Source organism: Mauremys mutica, chromosome 25 (genome assembly GCF_020497125.1).
Source record: "Mauremys mutica isolate MM-2020 ecotype Southern chromosome 25, ASM2049712v1, whole genome shotgun sequence".
NCBI lineage: Eukaryota > Metazoa > Chordata > Testudines > Geoemydidae > Mauremys > Mauremys mutica.
Genome location: NC_059096.1, coordinates 3,081,027 through 3,105,162, shown reverse-complemented (window position 1 = coordinate 3,105,162; position 24,136 = coordinate 3,081,027). Strand labels below are relative to the sequence as shown.

Here is a 24,136-nt window from a genome sequence, read left to right as displayed (position 1 = left end):
CCCCCAGCCCCTCCTGGGGGGCGTCGGCAGTCTGGGTAAAGGTGCCGGCCCAGGGCTGTGCCGAAGACAGCGCCGCGCTCAGGGCGGAGCAGGGCCGAGAACTTGTTGAAGCAGCCGCCCTCCCCCTTCGCGTGCAGCTGGCTCGTCCTCCTGCTCTCCGGCTCCGCCTGCGCCGTGCAACTTCCTGCCAGGGCCCCGCAGCCAGCTCGGTGTGCGAGGTCGCCAGAGCGCGCCCCGGCCGGCCCAGCCCCGGCCTTGGCCCTCCCTGGAGGGGGGCAGGGTTCAGGCTGGCTGGCCGGACCAGGTGGGGCGTGTTAGCAGGCGTGCTCGGCTCCCAGGGGATGGGAGCGAACCTCAGCTGAAGCGCAGGCCAGGCAGGCTGGGGAGAACGGCTCCGGTGAGGCTCCCGGCTCGGTGCAGTGGAGGATCGACCTGGAACCAGGCCCAGCTTGGCGCTGCTGACTCAGGCTTCGCGCTGCAGGGCTGACGACCCTGTCGAGGCTGGAGCCCGGGCTCCGAGACCCAGCCGGGGGGACGGTCTCCGGCCCGAACCTCTGCGCTGCTTTTTTCAGCCCCAGCGCGTGACCCCGAACCGGCTGCCCCAGTGTCACTGCCGCGGGGTGGGCGGGGAGCTGTCTGCAAACAGCAGCACGGGTGCTGCAGCTCCCCAGCCCATCTGAGACCGAGCCGCAGCGTCTGTCTGCCCCGGCTGCAGTGCACGGCCCTCAGGGGCATCCTATGGGGGCCGCCCAGACGCCACTTGGATGGACTCAGGGACCGGGCCATTGGGTACCTGCCAGTGACAACAGCCTTCATCCAGGCACCTCTGCGCGCTCTGTGGGTGCAGGGCAGGGTCACCGGCCCTGTTTTGTAGATGGAGAAACCAAGGCACGGAGAGGTCAGACGCCACGGCGATGGGCGCTGTGTGAAGACATAGGATAGCAGTTTGTGTGACTTGGGCAAGGTGGTGGTAGAACTGGGAATGGAACCCAGGAGTCCTGACTCTCCCCCTAGTCCACCTGCCTCCCTGCTCTGCCAAAGCTAGATATGGGACCCAGGAGTCCGGAGTGCTGCTGCCCTGATCTCATCACTGAACTCCTCCTTCCCGCTTGCTCGTGGAGCCAGGAATAGGACCCAGGCATCTCATGCACGGGACCAGATATTTGATGCTGCTGGTGGCTCAGAGTCATTTTAAAGTCACCCCCCCCCCCGTGACATGGGGCAGGGAAGCAGATGCCGTCAACCTGGCCCATGGGCACGTTGCTGCCCCCGGGTCCTTGTGCAGCTGGGGAATGAGGGCAAACATTAGTCCCCTCCTGAGGCCCCTCGGTGGCAGGATCGCAGGGCACAGGCATTAGGGTCGCATGCGTGGGAATCTGCTCTCGGCCCTGGGCGGGGGGGCCTGTGGAGTGGGGTGGGGGCTGTTCAGTCTCCCTGGTTCGTGCAGCCCTTCATGCTCCCAGCGCAGGGGACCCGACTGTGATGGAGGCAGGGAGAGCTGAGCCCCAGGGTGCTCGTTACATGCTGGATGCCGGGGGGTGGGGGGGAGCCTGGTAGCTCGTGGGATGGGAGTGGGGCGCTCAGAGCAGAGAGAGCCGGCACGGCACCCCCGGCCGCTAGGCCCCGACGGGCTTCGCGAGCCGGCAGGCCCAGTGGGGAGCCCAAGCCGGGGCGCTGGGCCGAGTGAGCGGTGACCCCCGTGTTCCAGGAGGGTTGTGCACGAGGCGGGCGAGTGCGGCGCCGGGGTGGCAGTGGGCCAGTGGGAGCCGGGGATTCCCCGGGCGAACCGCAATCGGAAGCAGGTGGCAGGAACTCCCCGTTCGGGGCCGCGAGGCTGCCTTCCTGCCCGGAACAGCCCCCTCCTCCCAGGCACAGGACCCCCGGCAGCCCCTGGGCCGGGACCCTCTCCGCCGGCGTTCCTCCGTCAGCGAGCAAGGCGCGCTGGAGAGCCCGATCCTGCCCCAGGCTCTCCCCTGCTCCCCCAGCAGCGGCCAGGATGGCACCTGGCATGTTGGTTTAACCCTTCCCGTGCCGGCCCCCTCCTCTCCAGCTGGGGGCGGGAGGGGGACTCCTTGGGCTCCATGAGCCGAGGGCCCCGGGCTTGCCCTGTGGGGCTGGGGGGCGACACAGGCTGCTGCCCCCTGGTGGCTAGGCCTGTGCTGTGTGGGGCAGGGGGATGGGAGAGGGGGATCCCAGATGCTGATTGGTTCCCCCAGGGTGCCAACTCGTGCGTCCCCAGCCAATCGGGTGTCTTGGAATCCAGTGAGATCTCAGCTGCGCCGGGCCGGGCTCCCTGGGGAGCTGCCTGCTCGCAAGCCCCTCAGGGTTGTTTGCCAAAAGTCTGGCTAGTCTCTGGAGCAGAAGCAATTCTGCCCGTCCCCCAACTCGTCCAGGCCCTGGGGTCAGCCCCTCCTGCCTGCCCACCTTGGCAGGTGTCAGGAAACGTTGGCGACTGGCCCGTCTTTGCCTCCCTCCCCCTCACCCCCCCCAGTGCCCCATCAGTTGCGTCCCCGGAGGGTGCTGACCCCTCTTTTCTCCGCCGCGGTCCCTCCCCTGGCCCCTGTGTGCAGGGTCGCAGGGCGGCCGCGTCGCTCGGGGCGTTAGCTGGGCTCGCTCCCCGGGCACTGGCGTAGGCTACCACGCGTTTTCGGCTCCGGCCCAGGGTGCAGGTTTCCGTCTCTTGGGGAAGGCCCCGGGCTTTGAGCCCTGTGCCCTGCCCACAAGGGGAGGTTGGCCATCCGGCCGGGGGGAAGGTGGTTTCACAGCGATGGTGCAAGAAGGGGGCTCCACAGCTCTTTCTGGCTGTGGTTGTGAAACAGGAGGGGTTTTCGCACTTTCACCCACCCCTGGGTCAGACCCTCCCCGGGGGCGTGCAGCGTCCTGTGGTGTTTCTCGTAAAGCCGGTGTTTGCCCCAGCCTCCTTGGTCAGAGCTTCCCCTCCTGTCAATAACGGCCTCTCACGCTTCCCCTCTGAGGTTGACGAAACTTTGCAACAACCATGGGAGGTGGGGAAACTGAGGCACCGAGTGAGGACAGTGACACAGCAAGCCAAGGGCAGAGCTGGGACTAGCACCCAGGAGTCCTGTCTTCCAGTTCCCCTCCTCTGACCACTAGACCCCACTCCCCTCTCAAAGCTGAGACTAGAACCCAGGAGTCCTGCGCGTTTAGCCAGAGGCGCCATGCCAGCGGCGCTGTGTTCCAGGAGCCCCCTGCGTGTGGTTTGCTGTCTCTCATCCCAGAAGTGGCTGCTCAGCCTGGGGATCCTTTTGAAAACAAAAGGCGACATACAAAGCATCAAACGTTAAATTGTCTAACGATCAGTGATTGGATTTAAACCCCCCAACACTTCTCATGCCGGCGCGGCCAAGCTGCTCTCTCGGCTCTCTGCTGCACCACACGCCCAACAATGAGCTGTTTATAACTGTCTTGAAATCAAAGTCCCAGGACAGAAAAAAAAAGTTTTCTAGAAAAGTTAATTTTCCTGTTTTTCTGGGTGTGGGAGATTGGCTTGTCAGGCCGAATCTCACAAGCTGTGAGGAAGCGGGAGATCTCCATGCGGGGAGGGGGAAGAGAGGCGCGCGTGTGTGTGTGATTTCAATACTGTGTATTTTATGTCACCCGCTACATAAATAGTTCCAAATGTTGCATTCACTAGCTACACGGGCCCCTGTTGGCAGGTTTTAGTGTCATCCTTTGCTTTGACTGTGTTTTCTCGGTTGCGCACACACTTTTACACCTGACACTGACTCTCAAGAGATCGATTCCCCCCAGCACGCCCCTCCCGCCCCCTCCAGCCTGGAACTGACCCCTGCCCTCCCGATGCAGGTCAGCCCTGGCGGGGCGGTGGCGGGATGGGTAGCCTGGCGCCCTGTGGGTTCGTTACACGGGGGCGTGCTGGCGGCGCGTTGATTTCACAATAGTTTGTTCTGTTGCCAGGTAGATCTCCGCCTGTCTTTGTGCGGGGAGGGGGGGTTGTAACACCAAGAACGTCACCTCCCATGGAGCAGAGGCTGAGGCCGCGTGCTCTGGCTGAAACGCCTTGCCCCGGCGCAGTCAGAGCTGCAGGAGCTGCAGCGCTGTTGTCACCCCGGCCCCGGTGTGGGGGTGGCTGCGGGCGTCTTCTCCCTGCCAGGGGGTAGGCTGGGTCCCATGTCTGTATTATGTCATCCGCATGGCATCCTCCTTCCAAACCTGACTCCAGGCAGCCCAGCTGCTGCCACCAAATGCTTGGGATTCCAGCTGCATGTAGTCATGTGCTGGCTGTCCCCAGCCAGCCACTGGTGTGTGCACCTCTGGGCACATGCCCACCCGGGCAGGGACGTGCGTGCACACACACATGCTGGTGTGCAAACCTATGGGTTATGCACGCCCAGCCTGGGACGGTGCGTGCACGCGCGCACACTGGTGTGCGCACGCCCAGCCTGGGACGGTGCATGCACACGCTGGTGTGCGCACGCCCAGCCTGGGACGGTGCGTGCACGCGCGCACGCTGGTGTGCGCACGCCCAGCCTGGGACGGTGCATGCACGCGCACATGCTGGTGTGTGCACGCCCAGCCTGGGACGGTGCATGCACGCGCACACACTGGTGTGTGCACGCCCAGCCTGGGACGGTGCGTGCACTCACACTGGTGTCTGCACGCCCAGCCTGGGACGGTGCGTGCATGCACACACGCTGGTGTACACGCCCAGCCTGGGACGGTGCATGCACGCGCACACACTGGTGTCTGCACGCCCAGCCTGGGACGGTGCGTGCATGCACACACGCTGGTGTACACGCCCAGCCTGGGACGGTGCATGCACGCGCACACACTGGTGTGTGCACGCCCAGCCTGGGACAGTGCGTGCATGCACACACTGGTGTGCACACCCAGGTGGAGAGAGAGCGCACGCGATTACTTGTGTGCACAGGTAAATTCACTCCCACACATGTAGCCTCACACACGTGTGCAAACGTCCATGCATTCCATGCATTGTGTCCTTGCACACACATCCGCAGCCATGTGCGTGTACCTATCTGTGCCTTTTAATCCACTCACACACGTACACGACTGCAGCTGCACCCACAGGTACGCTCATTGTACATGCACTCAGTGACACGCCCATGCCCACCCTCGTCGCCCGGCCCCTCCCCACCAGCTGTTGATGATGTTGGTTAATCAGCTTGCAAAGGTCCCGCCAGCTGCGAGCACCCACCAGGCCTTGGCATGGGCATCTCCCGATTAAATCAGCCCCAAGCAGGGATGAACTCTCACCTGCGCCCCTCTGGGGGCCTGAGCCACCTGCGGGGCTCCATTCCAGGCCTGGGAACGCTGGCGTGGCCGTACCCAATCTGTACCACCCCCTTGAACGTCATTCTCAGACATCCCGCTCCACAGTGCTGGTAGCAAGATGCCAGCCAATGGGGAGGCCCCTAGGCTCCCCCCACCCGGGCCTAGTTAATGCCTCTAAGCTGGGCGCCTCAGGATGCCGGCAGAGAGAGTCTCCTTGTCCCCTCGCCAAGGCATCGGGCCCCTAGCACTGCCCTAGGGAGGTGCATGGATCAGATCCCCCCGACCCTCTTGGTCCCACCTGCCCCAGCACCCTGCCCCCCCCCACTGCCCCATTTCCTGTCTCTGCCCCGCCCCACCCCATAGCTCCCCTCTCCCCATCCTCCGAGGTCTGTTTGCCCCGGCCGCTCCAGGCCTCGCCTCCCGCCTCCCTGAGGGGCCGGCTGAGCCCGTGTGCAGCCCGCGCCGGGAGCTGTCTGCATGCCTGGCACCTCGCCACATCTGTGGTGGGACAGCTCTGCCAGCCCGTTCCCTGCGCCAGGCTCCCATGCGTGTGTGGGTGGCTCTGCTGGTGCCCCTCAGTCCTGATCTGCAGCCCTCCGAGCCATTAGCAGCTGCAGAGTTTATTGTGGGCAGAAACATCCGTCTGCTCACTGTCTGGGGCACCATCCCCCCAGCAACCAGCTCCCCCTGCCCCCTGGCTCCTGTCCCCAGCCCCTGGATTCCCCTCCCCAGCTGAGGCTTGGGGTTTTCTCTTGCTGGGTCCCGCAATGCTCTGTGCCCATGCGACATCCCCAAACCCGCCTCCCCCCTGCAGCCACCTGCCTAGCCGGGGTCCCGCCCGGCCCTGGACTTTGCCCACCGGTTGTTTTTCAGCCCCATAAAACCCGCCTCTTTTTGCCCAGCTCAGCAGTAAAATCCCTGCTGGGCTGGGCCAGGGCAGGGAGCTGGGAGGAGGCTCTGGGTTAGGTGATGGGGACTAGCTGGATGTCAGCGCTGTGGGGCCTGGTCAGGTTTTAGCCTCTTCCTCACGGGGCAGGTGTGGGCAGCAGAAATCCTGCCTCGCTGCGGGTACTAGCTGGCAGAGACACCCAGCACTGACTGGGCCACAAAGCTGGAGCTCCCCTTGGCGGGGGGCAGTGTGTGGGTTGCGGAGAGGGAGGTATCGGTCGCTGGCATAAGCCTCCCCCATGCCCCTGCAGAGCCAGTTCCCAGGCGGTGGCAGGAATCTGCCCGTGCCCAGCTGGCTGCTGGGTGTGAACGTGCCGTTGCACAGATGTGGTGCGGGTGCAGATGCACAGGAAAGCGGGGCCCCCGGGGGCTGAGGGGCGGGGGAGGGAGTGCGGCTCGGAAGCTGTTACAGTCGTTTCCCCAGGCTGCCAGCCAAGCGTGCCCTGTGGGCGCCGGTGGAGAGCTGCTGGCCAGGCCCCAGCGCTGCCCGCTGGCCCCGGCGGGTTTGCGGGGCGCGGATGGGGCCAGTGACAGGCGCTGGACGTCGGCGGCTGCTGCTGCAGAGCGCTCCCTTCCCCCGCTGGCGGGCACTTCGGCCAATTCAACGTTTTCTGATCCGTGCCCGGGAAACCAGGGCGCGCGGATGGGCCGGGCCCTTCTGGGGCTGGCTCTTGCCCTGGCCCCCCGACCCTGGAGTATGTGCGAGGGAGGGTCCCCCCTTTTCCCCAGCTCTGCCGGGGCCCCTCGCTCCCGACCCGCAGCCCCCTGCTAGCCCAGCCCTGGGCTCCCCCTTTTCCCCAGCTCTGCCGGGGCCCCTCGCTCCCGACCCGCAGCCCGTGACTGAGCCGACTGCCATGCCGTGGCGCTTGCAGGGTGGGCACGTGGAGGGGGTCGCTGGGCTGAGGCTTGGCCAGTTTCTTTCACGTGTGCCCGAGGCTGAGGTTCGAGTCCTGCTCTCCACAGGTGACTGGTTGGGGGGCCCCCCTTCCCGCGGGGGAGGCAGGAGCTGGCTTGGTGCCCGCAGGCTGGCCGGGTCTGGCCAGGCCTGGCCGGGTGTCTGGCTGAGTCACCCTGCGGCGGGAGCCTGGTGCAGAGGGACCTGTTGTCCTTCAGGCAGTGGCAGAGCCGTTGCCCGTGAGGGAGCCCGGTGTCCGTGGCCCATTGCCCCCTCAGCTGCTCGTGCTCCCGGTTGGCAGGGCTCCCAGCTGCTCTGTGCTGTCCCAATGCCCGTGGCCCTGTGGACGCAGGGCTGGCAGAGGCTCCCCGGCGGAGCTCGAGCTGCCCTTTGGGTACCAGCCAGGGGAACGGGCATCTGAGGCAGTCCCCTCCCCACCAATGTGTTAGTGGCTTGTCTGGTCCCCTGAGCCCGGGTGCAGGCTGGGGGGCAGGGTGCTGGGGGATGGGGTCAGTGCATGCAGGTGGGGGGCAGGGTGCTGGGTGTGGGGGTCTGTGCATGCAGGCTGGGGGGGCAGGGTGCTGGGGGATGGGGTCAGTGTATGCAGGTGGGGGGCAGGGTGCTGGGGGATGGGGTCTGTGCATGCAGGCTGGGGGGGCAGGGTGCTGGGTGCAGGGGTCTGTGCATGCAGGCTGGGGGGCAGGGGGATGGGGTCTGTGCATGCAGGTTGGAGGCAGGGTGCTGGGGGATGGGGTCTGTGCATGCAGGTTGGGGTGCAGGGGGATGGGGTCTGTGCATGCAGGTGGGGGGGCAGGGTGCTGGGTGCAGGGGTCTGTGCATACAGGCTTGGGGGGGCAGGGTGCTGGGGGATGGGGTCTGTGCATGCAGGTTGGGGGGCAGGGGGATGGGGTCAGTGCATGCAGGCTGGGGGGGCAGGGTGCTGGGGGATGGGGTCTGTGAATAGAGGCTGGGGGGCAGGGTGCTGGGTGCGGGGGTCTGTGCATGCAGGCTGGGGGGCAGGGTGCCCGTGTGCTGGGCATAGCATGCCAGTGTTGTGGGGCGGGCATGTGAGTCTCGAAGGCAAAGCGGAAGAGGCCAGCTTCCCTGGGGGCCTGTACCGACCTGGCAGGACTCGTGGGGTGAGGGGGCTGGCAGTGGGGCGGAGCTGGCTGGGGGACGGCCCAATGACGTGAGTGGGGTCGGTGGCCACGGGGGGGGGGGGGGGCGCTGCGGATGGGGCCCAGCAGATTGGAGACGTCCCGTTGCCTCTCGCTCTGTGCCAGGCGCAGACACCGACTCACCGCCAGGTGGGCTGCGGGCGTCACCGGGCCCCCAAGCCGCAGCCGCAGCCGCAGGGGGTGAGCCCTGGCTGGCAGAGTGCTGCGTGGGCAGGGGATTGACCTGCTGGGGCAGGAGCAGCTTGGGTGGGTGAGGGGACGGGGGCAGGGCGGGAGGAGCCCCAAGCTGAGCTGCACTGATGGGGCAGCCCCCCCAGTGCCCCCGAGCTCCTCCCCCGGCTGCTGGGCCACTGGCGCTGCTGTGGCGGGCGCTTCCGAGGCCGTTAATTAGCCGTCACCGTTAGTGCAGCTTAGCCGGGCTCAGCGCTGGCTTTCGTCCTAAGCCGCCTCGTTCCTTATCAGTCACAGCGCACGGAGCATTTCGCACCCGTGCCCCTGCCCAGGTCATGGCCCTTGGGTGGGGCCCGGCTGGCCGCATGGCTCTGCTGGGAGCAGTGGCTTGCCTGTGCTGGGTGCCAGGCCCATGGCCCTTTGCCAGTGGCACACCCAGGTGGGGAAACTGAGGCAGAGGGAGGGCAGGTGGGCAAGGGACTTGCCCAGCATCATACGGAGAGTTGGCTGGGGCTGAGCGCGGGCAGGGCGGCTTGTTCTTTGGGCTGGACTTTCCATGCCCCCTGTTAGCATCACTGAATCCCACCAGATCCACACGGTGCGACACCCCCCAGCACCAGGGGGGCTGTGGGCAGCATGGGGAGGGTGGTGTGAGGAGAGGTGGGTGCAGCGGGTGTCTGGCTGGTGCTGGGGGTGGAGCTGGGTGTCTGGCTGGGGCGGGGAGGAGGCGCTGGGTGTCTGGCTGGTGTTGGCGGGGGGGGGAGCTCGGTGTCTGGCTGGTCCTGGGGGGGAGCTGGGTGTCTGATGGGGTAGGGGGAGGCGCTGGATGTCTGGCCAGTGCTGGGGAGGGAGCTGGGTGTCTGGCTGGTGCTGGGTTGGGGGGGAGCTGGGTGTCTGGCTGGTGTGGGGGGAGGCGGCTTAGAGAAATGCTGCTGAGTTTTCTCCCCCTCGGTCGTTCTCTTCATGCCCTCAGAGCTGGGGTCTGCCCACCGGCGGCTGCCGCAGGCCCTGGCTGGAGCTGGGGTCTCCTGGCTTCCGGACGGCTCTGATCCGGCCTTGGCAGCTGTCCTTGAAATGTCAGAAGTGGCCCCTGATTGTGGGACCCCCAGAGGCGTGTGGGGCTCTCACCAGGCATTGGGGGGCCGGGCCCAGCGACTCCAGAGGCCACGGCTGGTGCTGTGAATGGCTGCGAATCTCAGGCCGTCCCCAGCCCTGACTCAGGCCTGTGCAGTGGGGCCGGGCTGCCTCCCCTGGGAGCATGTCAGGGACGTGGCTAGAACATTCCTTAGACAGGCGAGACCCGCCTGGGCTGGAGAGATCACGTCTGCACACACTGAGCTTTCTAGCGCTGGCGGAACGTTCCTGCTCTGTGCCTCAGTTTCCTCGTCTGCAGGTTGGGGGCTGTAAGAGTTAAACAGTCGCTGCCTGTATAGCCCTGATCCCAGCGGAGGAGAGCTGGGCCTGTACAGGTTTGGGTGTGGGGGCTTCTCTGCATACCCCTGGGGATCCCAGAGCCTGCGTTGTTTCTACCGGCTCCCAGGTCAGTCCAGTGCCTGAGCCGTGGGAATTGCAGCACTGCCAAAATGCAGCCACCTCTGGGGAGCAGCAGTGGCCTGCAAAGTGTGGGGCAGAGAGCGCTACCCAGGTATGACCCCTCGCCCGCAGAGAGAACGGGGGGCTGGCGCCAGCGGTCTGAGCGCCGGCCTGGGAGCCGGGACTCCTGGGTTCCATTGGCAGCCCTGCGGCCGACCCAGGGTGGGGTGATTAGCTGGCGATGGGGGCGGTACGGAGCCGGTGGCTGCCAGCCCTGCACCCTCCCCTCCTGCGGGGCAGCGCTGCGTGCAGGAGCTCGGGGGGGTGGGGGTCTCAGCCAGTGGGTAGCGGGAGACTCCCAGCGTGGGGGCTGGGGCCGGCCCCTGAAGGCCGCGGATCCTGTGTCCTTGGCTTCCCGCCAGTGCCTATACTTGGAAGTGTGAGTGCGGCTGATCCCCGATGGAACAAACCCAGCGCAGCCCCTCGCCCGGGCTGTATTTACCCTGCAGCCTGTGGGCGCTGCCTGGGGCGGGGCGCGGCCCAGCAGCCCGGGGGGGAGGGAGCTACAGGGGCTGTCTGGGCCCTGTGTGCCCCCCGCCTGGGGGGACTGTGGGCTCACCCTGGGCCTCAAACCTGCTGCGTTCGCTGGCCCCCGAGGAGTCATGGAGGGGCAGGAGCAGAGGCAGGGATAGGACCTAGGAGCCCTGGCTCGCTGCCCCCCCGGCTCTACCCGCCCACGCCGCACGGCTCTGCAAAGCGCCGTGTCTGTGTAAACACAGGGTCAGGGGGGGGCGCGTCCATGGAGAGTGAATTGGCACCGTCTGCCTTGCACGTGCTCAGCCCTGCCCCTGCCCACACGCCCTCGGAGCCTCTCCCACGCCGGCCCTGCCCACCCTGTCTCCCCCTCACGCCCGCCGCGGTGCTCAGCGCCAGGAGCCGGGCTGCTCTCTGCCCGTGGGCTCAGCCCTGGAGAGCCTGGCACTGGGAGGGCAGAGCCGCTGGCGGGCACCCAGCCCCATGTGCGGGATGAGGCCCTGGGCGAGTCCGTGTTGGTGCTGGTGGCAGGGAGAGGAGTGGGCCCAGGTTGTGCCCCAGGGCCGGGCTGGGAGTGAGATCGGGGGCGATGGGGGGGATCCCGGCAGGGGGAGCGCAGGGCAGGTACGGGGAGGGATCCGCACAGGCCGTGTGTTTGTGGGGGATCGGCACGGCCCGGCTGGGGCAGGGTTGTTCTGCTCAGTGTCTGGGATGGGACGGGCCAGTGACTGACTCAGCCCGATTGTGCAATGCCGGAAGCTGCGGGCTGCTGGGGGGAGAGGCTGGGGACGCGCCAGCCTCGGGACTTCTCCTGTGAGGTGTGGGCCTGCGAACCGCCAAATAATCCCCCAGGTGCCGGTATTGCATTGGGGGCCTGCACCGAGTGCCGTGCAAGTGGAGACCCTGCTGAGAGAGAGGTGGGGGGGGGGGCAGTAGGGAGCCCTGCGGGGGTTTCCTGGGATCAGGGGCGATTTGCCGGGTTGCAAGGCAGGTGGTGTAAGAGAAAATGTAGCATAGTGGTTACAGCAGACAGGGTGTGGTTTGGGAAAGGCCCCAGTCGCTGGGAAGCAGGGAAAACCTTTGCCCTTGTAGAACCCAGGAGTCCTGGCTCCCAGACAGCCCTGCTGCTGCCCCGCAGCCCCGACCTGCCGCGTTCCTGCCCGGCTGGGAGCTGGTCTTGGTGATTCACTCAGCAGCCTCCAGCGTCTTCTGCTCTTCAGTGAGTGGGGAGTGCGGCAGGCTCCGGAGACTGGCGCAGCGCGATGCTGCTGGCAGGTGGCACCAGGGGCTGGCAGCTTGGATGGGGGGGATTGGGAGCGATGAGTTGGCATTTCCTGTGCCGATGGAAGGGCTCCGTGTGGCAGCCCAGGGGATTGGAGGGGGAGGGCATTTCTAGCTGGGCACGGACACCCCCCATACCCGCTTGTGCCCCAGGCTTTGCGGCTGGGTCTTACTTTACCCAGGGCCATATTGGAGTCAGATTTCGGGTCAAAGTACCGGCCTGGGCATCAGGACGCCTGGGTTCCCTGGGTCACCCTCTGTGTGAGCCCCTCCGTCTGCCTCACTTTCCCTGGCTGCAGCACGGGGCGGAGAACGCTGGGGGCGTTACGGGAGCTGCCCTAGAGGGGTTTGGTGCTGCCCCTGTAGAATTCCCTGTCCCGGGGGTCTCTCTGGAGCGCTATAGGGGCCTATGGAAATGGAATTCTATAGGAGCCTGTGACACTCACAGCCCTGTTCCATAAGGGCTTTTTGGCATCACCTGTCTGTGGCTCTGCCTGCCCTGAAGGTGCCCAGTGACCCCTCTGGGGCAGGGGTGATGGCGGGTGCATGGGGGGGGCGTGGGAGCCCTGGAGCCTGGGCGGGGCAGGCGGCGGTGGGGTGATGGATCTCTCCCCCCCAATGCATCCTCCGCCCACGGGCTCCGTGCCAACCAGCCACAGCCACTTCAGAGAGCTCGGCTTCTCCTGCCGCTGCCATGCAGCCTGCTCTGGGGCGGGGCGCCCGCAGCCAGCGCCAAGGGGGTAGCACGGGAGCTGGGAGGGCAGGGCGGGGTTGAGGGAGGCAGCTGGGAATCTCCCGAGCTGGAAATGGGCCCAGACGCCAGGGTTCACGCCCTGCCTCTCGGGGAGAGCCCCCGTGATCTGTCAGCGGGGACCGCTGTGGTGATCCCAGCTGAGAGACAGCCCCGTGCAGCGGGGAGAGCACCCCCTGCCCCCCTCCCTGCAGCCCAGCACCCCCTAGTGCAGTGCCACACTGGGGCTAGCTCTGACTCGGGGGGCCCAGCACCTCTCCCAGCAGCACCTGGGGAGCTCTCTGCCTTTGTCTCGCCAGGGCCATCCCCCGCTGCTCCACCTTGGGCCGGTGCCTTCAGAGGAGGGGGGATGCTAAAGCTCAGAAATGGGGCCCCCCTCCCTGCCCCCCAGGCTGGCTCTCCCCGGGGCCCGGCGGGGCAGTGGTTGCCATGTTATAAGTCTGCACACGGACTCTCTCCCTTGGCCAAGACAAACTTGACCTACTTTCCCGGCTGTCCTTGCACCGAGGCAGCAGCTTTCAGCAGAGGCCACTGATGAGCCGGGCACCACGGCCGGCCCAGCCCTCCGCCCAGAGGCGGGCACCCCCGGGTGGGTTTCTCTGCAGCGGGGGATGCTGGGGCCTCCCTTGGACCGGGTGCGGCGCTAGGGCAGGGCGGGAGATGCTCAAAGCGTGCCAGGGCTTTTCCACACCTTGCGCTGGTGGGAGCGGGCGGGCGGGCGCCAGCTTGCAGGCAGGGGGGCGAGGAGCAGGTGCCCATCGGGGGGCTCCCGGCGCATGCTGGGCACGTTGCCCAAAGCCACCCCCACAGCTGGCGGGCAAAAGGAAAGGCAAAGGAGGTGAGAGAGGCCGGGCTTCCTCGTCTCCCCCTGCCCCCCAGCAGTGCCCCAGAGCCCAGCGGGGCTCCGCAGGGGGGTTAGCTGGCCGCTGGACTCCCAGCTCTTCCCCAGGCAGGGACAGCTAAGAGCTGGGCTGATCGGAGCCCCGGGGAGGACAGCCCTCTGCACCCGTGCCCTGGGCAGAGCAGCGGGCATGGGGACTGGCCCCTGAACCTCGCCCCTCGCTCCCGTCACAGCCCTGCTCTCTCGCCTGACCTTGCTGTTGCACCTTCTTTGCAGGAGGGATCGAAGTGGAGGAAGAGGAGGGGCGTGAAGCAGCCGCGCTCTGTCCCCCGCCCTGGTGTCACCTACAACTGTGAGTCACTTTCTGTTACCTTCCCCAAATGGCCAAGTGCTGTTGGCGTCTGTCCCCGAGGGGGCACCGGGGGGCGCTGGGCTGGTGGGGTGTGTCAGGTCGCCCTCTAGTGGCTGGTTTGCATCTAGGATAAAGACCTGCTGCTGCTGCCTGCCTGCCGGTGGAGTCGCTCCTTCCACCCCAGCCCTTTGGGGACGGGGTTCTGTCCCGGGCCATGCGGTCGCTGCACAGATAACCCCGCGGCTGGTGGTGGCCCTGGTTCCTGCGCAGGGGCCCACGTGTGTGGTGAGTTTGGTGGGGTCTCAGCCCTGTTCCTCTCAGGGAATCCCTCTCCGTGCCTGGCCCCATGCTGGTGTCTGGAACCCAACAGGGTATGGATTATGACCCCCCCACTATGGGGCAGGATGTTGGGGGGGGCATGCCCCGTCCCTGCTCTGGGGAACGCACACCCCAGGGTGAGACGCTGACGCGCCTCCGGGAGCCAGACGGCTGGAGGGCGGGGGTGGGGCAGAGACCCCGACGTGGCAGCGGGTCTGGCGCCCCGAGGCGGGCGCTGTTGTGGAGGATGCTATGGAAACGCTGCCGGCCCGGCTCGCCTGGGGAGTGGAATGTTCCCCGGCGCGCCCCGGCCACGGCTGCTGGGTGTGGGGCTCCCCCCAGGCCTGGCCTCGCCTGGCCGGGTCGCTCCTCCCCCCTCTGAGCACCTGGGGCAATGGAGCCGGGGGGCGGGGTGTCTCAGTGAGGTGGAGGGAGGATATGTCGGGGGGTGGCTGAGCTCCCTTGGAAACAGCTGGGATTGGGGCCTGCCGAGGGCCCATGGAGCGCATGGATAGGGGAGCCGGGGGTCCCTCTTGAGCAGGCGGCGAGTGGCAGCTCCTGCGGGGCATAGGCCCCACAGCCCCCATCACCGGCCCGGCTCCCCGGCAGGCGTTATGGGGCCGCAGGGCCGCGTGCTGCCTCTGGCCGGCAGAGGGTGCCGTGTGCTGCCCAGGAAGGGGCTGGCTGCTCTGTCATGCCAGGCTGTGGGGGACTCTCTGTATCACCCCACGGAGCCATGGGCCGGCCCCAGCCCCCCACGCCAGGCGCTGGGCCCTGCTTGCAGAGAGCCTGGGCTTGCCCCATCCCCAGCAAAGGCCCCTGCTCCCCTGCACCCAGGTTAGCGCCTGGCATTTCACAACCGCTCGGCTGGGTCGCGTCATCTCCTGCGCAGCAACAGACGCCCCCCCGCCCCCAGCGCCAGGCCTGCTCAGGGCTCGTTTGCTGGGACTGGGGCACCGGGAGCAGCCCGGGAGCCCCAGGGTCTGCGGAGAGCAGCCCTTGCTGCAGGGGCCTGGCACCCCTCAGGGGTCCCACCTTTGGGATGGGCCGATGCTGAGCCAGGCCTGGCCTGGGCTGGGGCCATGGCAGGGCTCTCCCATCGCACCCTGCTGGCCCCCTCCCTGGATGGGACCTGCCCCCTGCTCCAGGGGCTCTGGCCCGGGTCTGTCTGGAGCCACGTCTGGGCTGAGGCCTTGACCCCATGGCCCCGAGGGCGGGGATGCTTTGGAGGTCACTGGCTCTCCCTGCTGGGTCTCCACTGGGCTGCGTGGAGGGGCCCTTCCCGGCGCCCCAGGCTGCGTCTTCAGATGCTGCGGGGGGGGCCTTCCCCCAGGGGCCCTGGCACAGGCGGGAGGTTGGGGCGGGGGAGCAGACGTGTCTGATGTGGAATGGGGAGACGGGCCCATGGGCTGAATCAGCACAGGGACTGGGGGTGGGGGGTCACCAGGCTGGATGAGCCAGGGGCGTGAGGTGGCATGGCTGGGGGTGGGGGGGTAACCAGATTAGATGGGCCGGGGGCATGAGGTGGAGGGACTGGGGGTTACCAGGCTGGAGGGACTGGGGGTGTGAGGGGAGGGACTGGGGGCTGAGGGTTGCCAGGCTGGAGGGACTGGGGGTGTGAGGTGGAGGGGCCGGGGGCTGGGGGTTGCCAGGCTGGAGGGGCTGGGGGTGTGCTGTGGAGGGGCTGGGGGTGTGCTGTGGAGGGGCTGGGGGCGTGAGGTGGAGGGGCCGGGGGCTGGGGGTGTGCTGTGGAGGGGCTGGGGGCGTGAGGTGGAGGGGCCGGGGGCTGGGGGTGTGCTGTGGAGGGGCTGGGGGTGTGCTGTGGAGGGGCTGGGGGCGTGAGGTGGAGGGGCCGGGGGCTGGGGGTGTGAGGGGAGGGGCTGGGGGCTGGGGGTTGCCAGGCTGGAGGGGCTGGGGGTGTGCTGTGGAGGGGCCGGGGGCGTGGGGTGTGCTGTGGAGGGGCTGGGGGCGTGAGGTGGAGGGGCCGGGGGCTGGGGGTGTGCTGTGGAGGGGCTGGGGGCGTGAGGTGGAGGGGCCCGGGGCTGGGGGTGTGCTGTGGAGGGGCTGGGGGCGTGAGGTGGAGGGGCCGGGGGCCGGGGGTGTGCTGTGGAGGGGCCGGGGGTGTGCTGTGGAGGGGCGGGGGGCGTGAGGTGGAGGGGCCGGGGGCTGGGGGTGTGCTGTGGAGGGGCCGGGGGCGTGCTGTGGAGGGGCTGGGGGTGTGCTGTGGAGAGGGGCTGGGGGCGTGAGGTGGAGGGGCCGGGGGCTGGGGGTGTGCTGTGGAGGGGCTGGGGGTGTGCTGTGGAGGGGCCGGGGGCGGGGGGTGTGCTGTGGAGGGGCTGGGGGCGTGAGGTGGAGGGGCCGGGGGCTGGGGGTGTGCTGTGGAGGGGCTGGGGCGTGAGGTGGAGGGGCCAGGGGCTGGGGGTGTGCTGTGGAGGGGCTGGGGGCGTGAGGTGGAGGGGCCGGGGGCCGGGGGTGTGCTGTGGAGGGGCCGGGGGTGTGCTGTGGAGGGGCCGGGGGTGTGCTGTGGAGGGGCCGGGGGGGTGCTGTGGAGGGGCCGGGGGCGTGCTGTGGAGGGGCCGGGGGCTGGGGGTGTGCTGTGGAGGGGCTGGGGGCATGAGGTGGAGGGGCCGGGGGATGGGGGTGTGCTGTGGAGCGGCTGGGGGTGTGCTGTGGAGGGGCCGGGGGCGTGCTGTGGAGGGGCCGGGGGTGTGCTGTGGAGGGGCCGGGGGCGTGCTGTGGAGGGGCCGGGGGCGTGCTGTGGAGGGGCTGGGGGTGTGCTGTGGAGGGGCTGGGGGCGTGAGGTGGAGGGGCCGGGGGGGGGGGGTGTGCGGTGGAGGGGCTGGGGGTGTGCTGTGGAGGGGCTGGGGGCGTGAGGTGGAGGGGCTGGGGGCGTGAGGTGGAGGGGCCGGGGGCTGGGGGTGTGCTGTGGAGGGGCTGGGGGTGTGCTGTGGAGGGGCTGGGGGCGTGAGGTGGAGGGGCCGGGGGCTGGGGGTGTGCTGTGGAGGGGCTGGGGGTGTGCTGTGGAGGGGCTGGGGGTGTGCTGTGGAGGGGCTGGGGGCGTGAGGTGGAGGGGCCGGGGGCTGGGGGTGTGCTGTGGAGGGGCTGGGGGGGTGCTGTGGAGGGGCTGGGGTCGTGAGGTGGAGGGGCCGGGGGCTGGGGGTGTGCTGTGGAGGGGCTGGGGGTGTGCTGTGGAGGGGCTGGGGGCGTGAGGTGGAGGGGCCGGGGGCTGGGGGTGTGCTGTGGAGGGGCTGGGGGTGTGCTGTGGAGGGGCTCCCCACCTCTCCCCGCTCTGCCTCATGCAGTTCCCTTCGCCCCGCGGGCTTTTCCGCTCTCTAATGTCTCCTCTGATGATCTGGGTTCCCCCGTTGGTGTCCCGGCTCTGTCGGACCCCACGCGGGGCGGCTCTGCGGGGCCCTCCGGCTGTGGAGCTGGGCTCTGTGCCCGGGCCAGGCAGGGCATGTGCCCGGGGGAAGTGAGGGACGGGGAGGTCCTGTGGTCAGGGGCTGGAAACCCTCCGGCCCGGCCACAGGTGCAGGGATTAGTCGCCCTGGGAGATGCAACAACAAAGCTGGGCTCTGTGTCAGCTGCTCCACCAGCCTCCATGGCTGGGGGGCAGATCGGGGTGGCAGGGTCTCCCTCCCCCCTGCTCCCTCCCCCCTGCTCCCCGCCGGCCTTAGCAATGGCCTTGAAGCCGCCCCTGAGCCTTCCTGTCCCCCGGGCTGCCAGTGCTTTGTGAGGGGTTATATTGTGCCCAGCCCTGCGGGTGCCGGGTGCGAGGAGCTGCAGCTCTGAGAGGGGGAAGGTTTCCTCTTCACCTCCTGTCCTAAACGGCTGTTGTACGGTGTTGCTGTGTGGCTGTTGCCTGGCTGCTTTGCTCCACCCCAGAGGTGGTCGCATTTGAGCTGGGGGGGAGCAGTGCCTATGCGGCGCTCCTGTAGACGGGGGGGAGAGCTTAACGATGGCCTGCAATTGGTGCTGGGGGGAGGGGCTCTGCCCTGTGGCCCACCCACTTTTAGCCTGGGTTGGGAGGGCAGCTGGGCCAAGCCCCAGCCTGCGTGGTGTGGGGACACTGTTCGTTTCTTCTGAGTCATCTCGCGACGCCTGGGAGCGCGGAGGCCTGTGCAGGTCAGAGTCCCGTGGGGCCGGGGGTGGAGAGGGAGAGAGCTCGGTCTGCTCCCCCCAGCAGAGCCCTGCTGCCCCCCAGCGCAGTGCTGACACCTTCCAAGGGTGCAGCCCACCCCCCACCCCCACAGCTGCTCGGCAGCGTCTTCCCCTGCAAGGAAGTGAGGGTAGGGGAAAAGGAGAAGTGTGACAAGCACCTTTCTCCCCATTCCAAACCCTGCTGTGTCAGCGGGGGAGGAGTCTGACTCGGACTCCTGGGTCCCAGCGAAAGCTGACTCCCCGTGTGCCCCAGCCCCTGCCTTCTCCCTGGGCGCTGAGCTTGGCAAAGCGGCAGGCTCTGGCCTGTGCTTGCCCCCGGGGCCTCCAGCAGCGCCATGGAGATGGATTGTGCCCTGCAAATGCCTCTGTGCCCGCAGGGTCCGGGCACGCAGAAGCCTGGGCAGTGCTGGCTCCAGGCGAGGCAGGGGCTTGTGCCCAGCTCTGCCCAGGGCTCAGTGCAACAGGCCTCTGGAGAGCGATGTTCCTGCATCGCGCCAGCCACTGGCCCTGATGTGTGAGTCCTGCTTGCCCGGACATGGTGCGGGTGGAGCTGAGAAGGGAGGCCTCTCAGATGGGCACCTTGGGCCCAGGGCTAGCCAGGGCCATGCTGTGCTCTGTACAGAGCGTGCGCTGGCAGCGTGGTGTGATGGTTAGAGCTTGCGGTTGGGACTCCGGGTCCTATCCCAGCTCTGGGAGGGGCCTGGTGTGTTAAAGCAGGCGGGGCTGGAAGTCAGGACTCCTGGGTTTCATTTCTGGCTCTGTGTGAGCCGGGGCACATCGCTGCTGCTCAGTGCCTCAGTTTCCCTATCTGCGCAGTGGGCCGCGAGGCAGGCCAGGAGTGCTGGGATCTGGGGGTCCAGGGTTGCCAGAGAAGGCCTGGTTTGTTCGTCCCTTCAGTGCCCGGCCGGGTCCCAGTCTCCCCCCCACGTGGGTTCTTGGCTACCCCAGGCTGATGGCAGGGCAGAAACAGGTGGTGTCCTTGAACCCCCAGTCCCTCCCTCCTCTGGCCAGCAGCCCCAGACTCCCGCCACGGGGCCTTGCCGCCTCTGCAGCCCAGTGCCTGACACCTCTGCTCCGTCCAGGCTGGGGGAGTCCAGGGGGCCGGGGGAGTGTCGCGCCGTGCAGCACCGCGGGAGCAGGGCCGAGCCCTGGCACACAACAGGGTGTTCTCTGGGCAGCCAGGGCAGGCTGGCGTGTGGAGCTGATCCACCACCCGTCCCTGCTCTCCTGGCCGGGGCAGGTAGGGGGCTTAATGTTGTCGCACCCAGTGCAGGGATCCCCCAGGGCTCGGCACACCCATGGGCGCTGGCTGTGGGCGGGCACTGGGGTGTTCTGCCAGGCCCATACTCAGCTCTGGGCTCTTGGGGGGCATGGGCTGGCAGGGTGCCGTGGGGCTGCATGCCTCACCAGATGCAGTTTTCTCAGCTGCAGAGCAGGGCTGCATACCCGGAGCCGGGGAGGGCAGAGGCGGGTGCTGGCTGAAACCAGCCATGCACATTCACATACCTGCTTGCACGCTCGTGTGTGCACAGACACTGACACACACGCGCTTGTCTGTGTGCTCCCCCCCCCCCCCAAAACAACCCCATTCCACTCCTGTGTTCATTGCCCTTCGCTCACTGTCATGTCAGCGCCCCAGAGTACAGATGGGGAAACTGAGGCACAGCAAGGGGCAGGGTCTGCCCTGAGGTCACGCACCAGGCTGGTGACAGAGCTGGGGAGAGAACCCAGGAGTTCTGGCTCCCAGCCCCCTGGTTCTAACCACTAGACCTAACCTCCCTCCCAGCCCTGGGATAGAACCCAGGCGTCCTGGCTCCCAGGTCGGTGCTTTAACTTGCTCACTTGCTCGCAGCCCCAGGGCGCTTGCCAGGGGTTTGAGAGCAGGAAGTTTCTGGCTCTGGGGCCCTGTCCCCAGCCCCCCTTGGTTCTGGCTGGCTGGGAAAGCTGCCCCACCCCCTCCCCGCAGTGCCGGGGGCGTGGAAGCCCATCAGCCATGGAGACGCACCGCTCTGCCCGTGCTGGGGCCGGGAGCATGACCGGCCTTGGCTGGCACCCAGGGAATCCCCGAGAGTGTCCTTGGCTCATCCCACCCGCTGTAGGGATCCGCCTGCCTGCCGGGGGAGGTGCTGGGCCACAGGCGGGCCTGGCACTGCCCAGAGCCGGTGCCCTCCCCCCCACCACCACCGGGATAGCCCCCAAGTCTCTGGGGCGGGAGCTTCATTTGCATATCACCCATAAGCCCTTGCAGCACTGTAAGGCGAGGCGTGGGGGGGGGGCTGTGTTGCAAGGGATTTCCCCCTCCACTCAAAGCTGCGCCTGCCATCACCCTGGGAGGCACCACGGGCTAGTGGCTAGAGCAGGCGCATACCAGGACTCCTGGGTTCTGCTCCTGGTTCTGGAAGGCGAGTGGGGGCTCGGGGTCTAGAAAGGTGGGGAGGGGAGTTGGGAGCCAGGATCCCTGGGTTCTAGTACTGCCTCTGCCAGTCCCTTCCCCTCCGTGCCTTAGTTTCCCCCCTGTTACCCGGGGCTCTGGGCACTGAGGGTGGTGCCTTGGCACAGCCGCTCTCACCCCCCTTCCTGTCTGTGCCCGTCCTGCTTGCCTCCAGCCCACAAGCCTGGGGCAGGGCACCCCCCTGCTTTGGCGGGGGGGACCTCTCTCCTGTGATTTTTCTCACAGGCTCCTCTCTTCCTGCTGGAGGGAGACAAGGCCCCTGGGTGCAGCCGGACGCTGGGCTGGGTCATCAGTGAGGGCGGGATGGGGAACCAGCCAAGGTGGGGCCAGCCGGACGAGTGTGGCTCTGAACAGCCCCGGGGCTGGGAACGGCTCTGGGGCCGTCGGACCCGGATCGGAGCCTGTGGCCTGGAGTCTCCGCGTCCCGGCCGTGTCCCCCGATCTGCCCCGCAGCTGCCTGGTGCGGGAGCCTGAAGGCCGGGCATCTTCAGCGGCTCTCGGGAGCTGCACGGTGCCCCCGCCTCTCCAAATCCCTCATGCCCAGGCCCCCCTCGCTCCCCTGCCCCGTGGCCTCCCGCCATGGCTGTAACAGCCGGAGCTGTTCTGGGGTGCCCTGGGGTGCCCGGTGCTTTTGGGGATGGGGGCAGATCAGGGCCGTGTCACACAGGCCAGGAGGCAAAGGTGCTGTTGCACTCTAGCTGTGGTGCTTGTGACTGGTGCATGCTCCCCGGACACATGTGTGACCCCCAGCACTCAGGACAAGTGTGCGTGCCCCCACCCCCGGCTCTTGGGACACGTTTTCCTCCCCCCTGCCTCCTGGGACACGTGTGCGCCTGCTCTTGCACGAGGCTGCCCCCTTGCACGCACACCTCTGCACAGAGCTGCGTTCTGCCAGGCACAGGCCTGCCCCCTCGTGCGCAGCGTGGCACACACGGGCGTGCCAGTCCGGACGCTCCACGCATGCTAGTGCAAACTCTTGTGCACACCCCCGACCTGCAGACTCCTGCGCTCGACGGATGTGCCAAGCCAAAGCCTCTCCCCCCACCCCCACAATTCTGCGTGAGCCCCGATGCCTGGCAGGCCCCACCACTTGCCATCTCAAGCCCCCTCCGCCCAGGCCCCCATGTCGCTGCAGTGGGGCCATGTGCCCCCGGGGCAGCCGCGCCTCCACTGGGTCTGCCGGGAAGCCGGGAGCGCCAGACTCTTGTCCTCAGCTGACCCCGGAGCGCGATTGTTCCTCCACGTGCACTGTGTGCCCAGCCGTCACGCACCGAGGCGAGACCCCGCCGGGGGTCAGCCGAGGACACGGCTCGCCTGCCCCCACCTCCCGGCACTTCCTGCCTCGGGGGGCCCTGCGGGGACCCCGCTTCTCCGCTGCCCTTTGATGCGTCTGCTTAGCTTGGCCCCGTGCCAGGCTGTCTGCAGAAATCCTTATGTTTGGATGGGTGGGGAGGGGAGGCTGGGGGAGGGGGCTGTGTGGAGTGGGGGGGTTGCACGGAGAGGGGCCGTGCTCTGTGCCAGGCTGCGGGAGGGCATCCAGCTGCTTGTTAACCTCTGGGTACCCTCGGCTGCTGTCACCAGGGGAAGGGGAAGAGGGCGGGCTCCCGGCTCGGGGGGGGTGGGGGGGAGGGTCTGAGCCAGGGGGAGCCCAGGGCTGAGAGCCCCTGGGGGATTCCAGCAACCCCCTCCCCTGTGTCTGACTGTCCGTCTCGCCTGTACCCCCCTTTATCTGCCATCAGGGCATTGTGATAGCCGGGGGGGGCAGGGGCGTTGCCTGGGGGACAGGGATTTGCAGTGGGGCTGAGGGGACCCCAGTCACCCCCCCCATGGCTCCCGTCCTTTGCAGAGCGGAACCAGGCCGCTTCTCGTCCCCCCCGTGGGGCACAAACGCCCCTGGCCCCTCGCTGGCCATGGGCTGGGGGGGGGCACGGAGCCTGGGCTCCCCGCTAGAGGGGGCCCTTCCAGGCAAGGCTGAGCCCCACAATGGGGAGAGGGGAAGTGGGGGGGGTTGGAGCCCCAGCACAGCTTGGTAACAGGGGTTCTTCCGCCAGGGTTGGGTCCCGGAGCTGCCATTTCAAGGCCGTGTTTGTTTTTGTAGGGTCTCTCCCGTGGGATCGGCGCCCCTCCCCCCCGGGGATGGTCTCCGCCGGCGGGCGCTGAGCCGGGCGCCATGGGGAGTGCGCCATAGACACCCCCCGGCGCCCCCCGTCTGCCGTGGCGGCCGCGGTGCTGAGCACCTGGGGGCGGAGCCCACCTTGGTCTCTCGTGAGCGCTCCTGGATGGAATTGCGGTGAATGGAACAGAAGCCCAGCACCCTGGACTGCCTGTCGGAGCCAGAGGAAACCCGGTAAGAGCTGGGGGAGCCCCGTGTCGCACCCCCTTCCTGCACCCCCCCATCCCCAGCCGCTCCCCTCTCTGTCCAAGGCAGCTGTGACCTGCCCTGGCCTAGGGCAAGCTCCCTTCTAAAGGGATAACAGCCTACTTCTGTCGCTGGCTGATGGAGTTCTCCCTTCAGCTTGAGCTGCCGAGCTGATGGTCCCAGGTTCCAACAGGCCCCAGTGGGTGGCTGAGCTGGACTCGGCCTGATTCCCGCCCCTGACTTTTCATGCCTGCGATTGGCACTGCCCCCGGGGTTGGGGGTGGTGGGTGGAGGAGTTCAGCCCTCAGGGGAGGGGTTGGCAGGACTCAGCATCGGGGAGGGGCTGTCCAGGCCAGGCTGGCTGCGGCCTCCTGCCCGTGCTGGTCCCTTTGTGGCTGGACATCTCTGAATTCACGTGTGCTCCCACGTGGGGCTCTCTGGGTGAGTCAGCAGCCCCCTCCCCTCCACGCAGAGCTGGGGCAGCAGGGGGGTGGGTATGAGAGATGGGGTTTGCACGAGCACGTACCCTGGTGAAGATGGGTGTGCCCGTACGTGCTGCAAAGACTCAGTGCCAGCCGTCCCTGTTTCCTGCACTACCCGCCCAGGCTGGGCAGAGGGGGGGCCGGAGAACGAGTCCATTCTCCAGCGCTGGCACCGTCTGGGCCCCGCTGGGTTCAGGGCAGCAGCCGGTGTCTCTCTTTGCCAGCAGGCAGACAGTCGGCCCGCGCCGCTGCCCTGCGTTTGCACAGCCTCTCGCTCCGGTTTCCTGGCACCGGTGCCCTGCCTGTCCCCCATGGCTTGGGGTGCAGGTGGCACTGCCCAGCACTGGATCAGATGATCTCCGCTGTCACTCCCTGTCCTAACTGGCTGTGCAGCGTTGCTGTGTGTCCCTTGCCGTGATCCACCCCAGAGCCTGCTGCATTTTGGGGGGGGGCAGGGGTGGCGGCGATCCCTAGTTGTAAAAATCTTTGGGGTGGAAAGGCCACGAGTATGAATCTTCCCCAGACCGTGATTACCCCCGTCCAGCACCTACCCCAGAGGCAGGTGCCCCCCTACAGAGGGGGAAACTGAGGCACAGGGGAGGGAGGTAA

At 67.7% G+C, this 24,136-nt stretch overlaps 1 protein-coding gene across 1 annotated transcript in view; it reads left to right on the top strand.

Moving 5' to 3' along the window:
* THRA (thyroid hormone receptor alpha) overlaps positions 1-24,136 on the top strand; it is a 42,995-nt gene that overhangs the window by 6,257 nt on the left and 12,602 nt on the right. Inside the window, exons 2-3 of the mRNA XM_044999910.1 lie at positions 13,680-13,755; positions 22,785-23,033. Coding sequence (XP_044855845.1) covers positions 22,981-23,033 — 53 coding nt within the window. The 5' untranslated portion in view covers positions 13,680-13,755; positions 22,785-22,980. The remainder of the gene's footprint in view (positions 1-13,679; positions 13,756-22,784; positions 23,034-24,136) is intronic.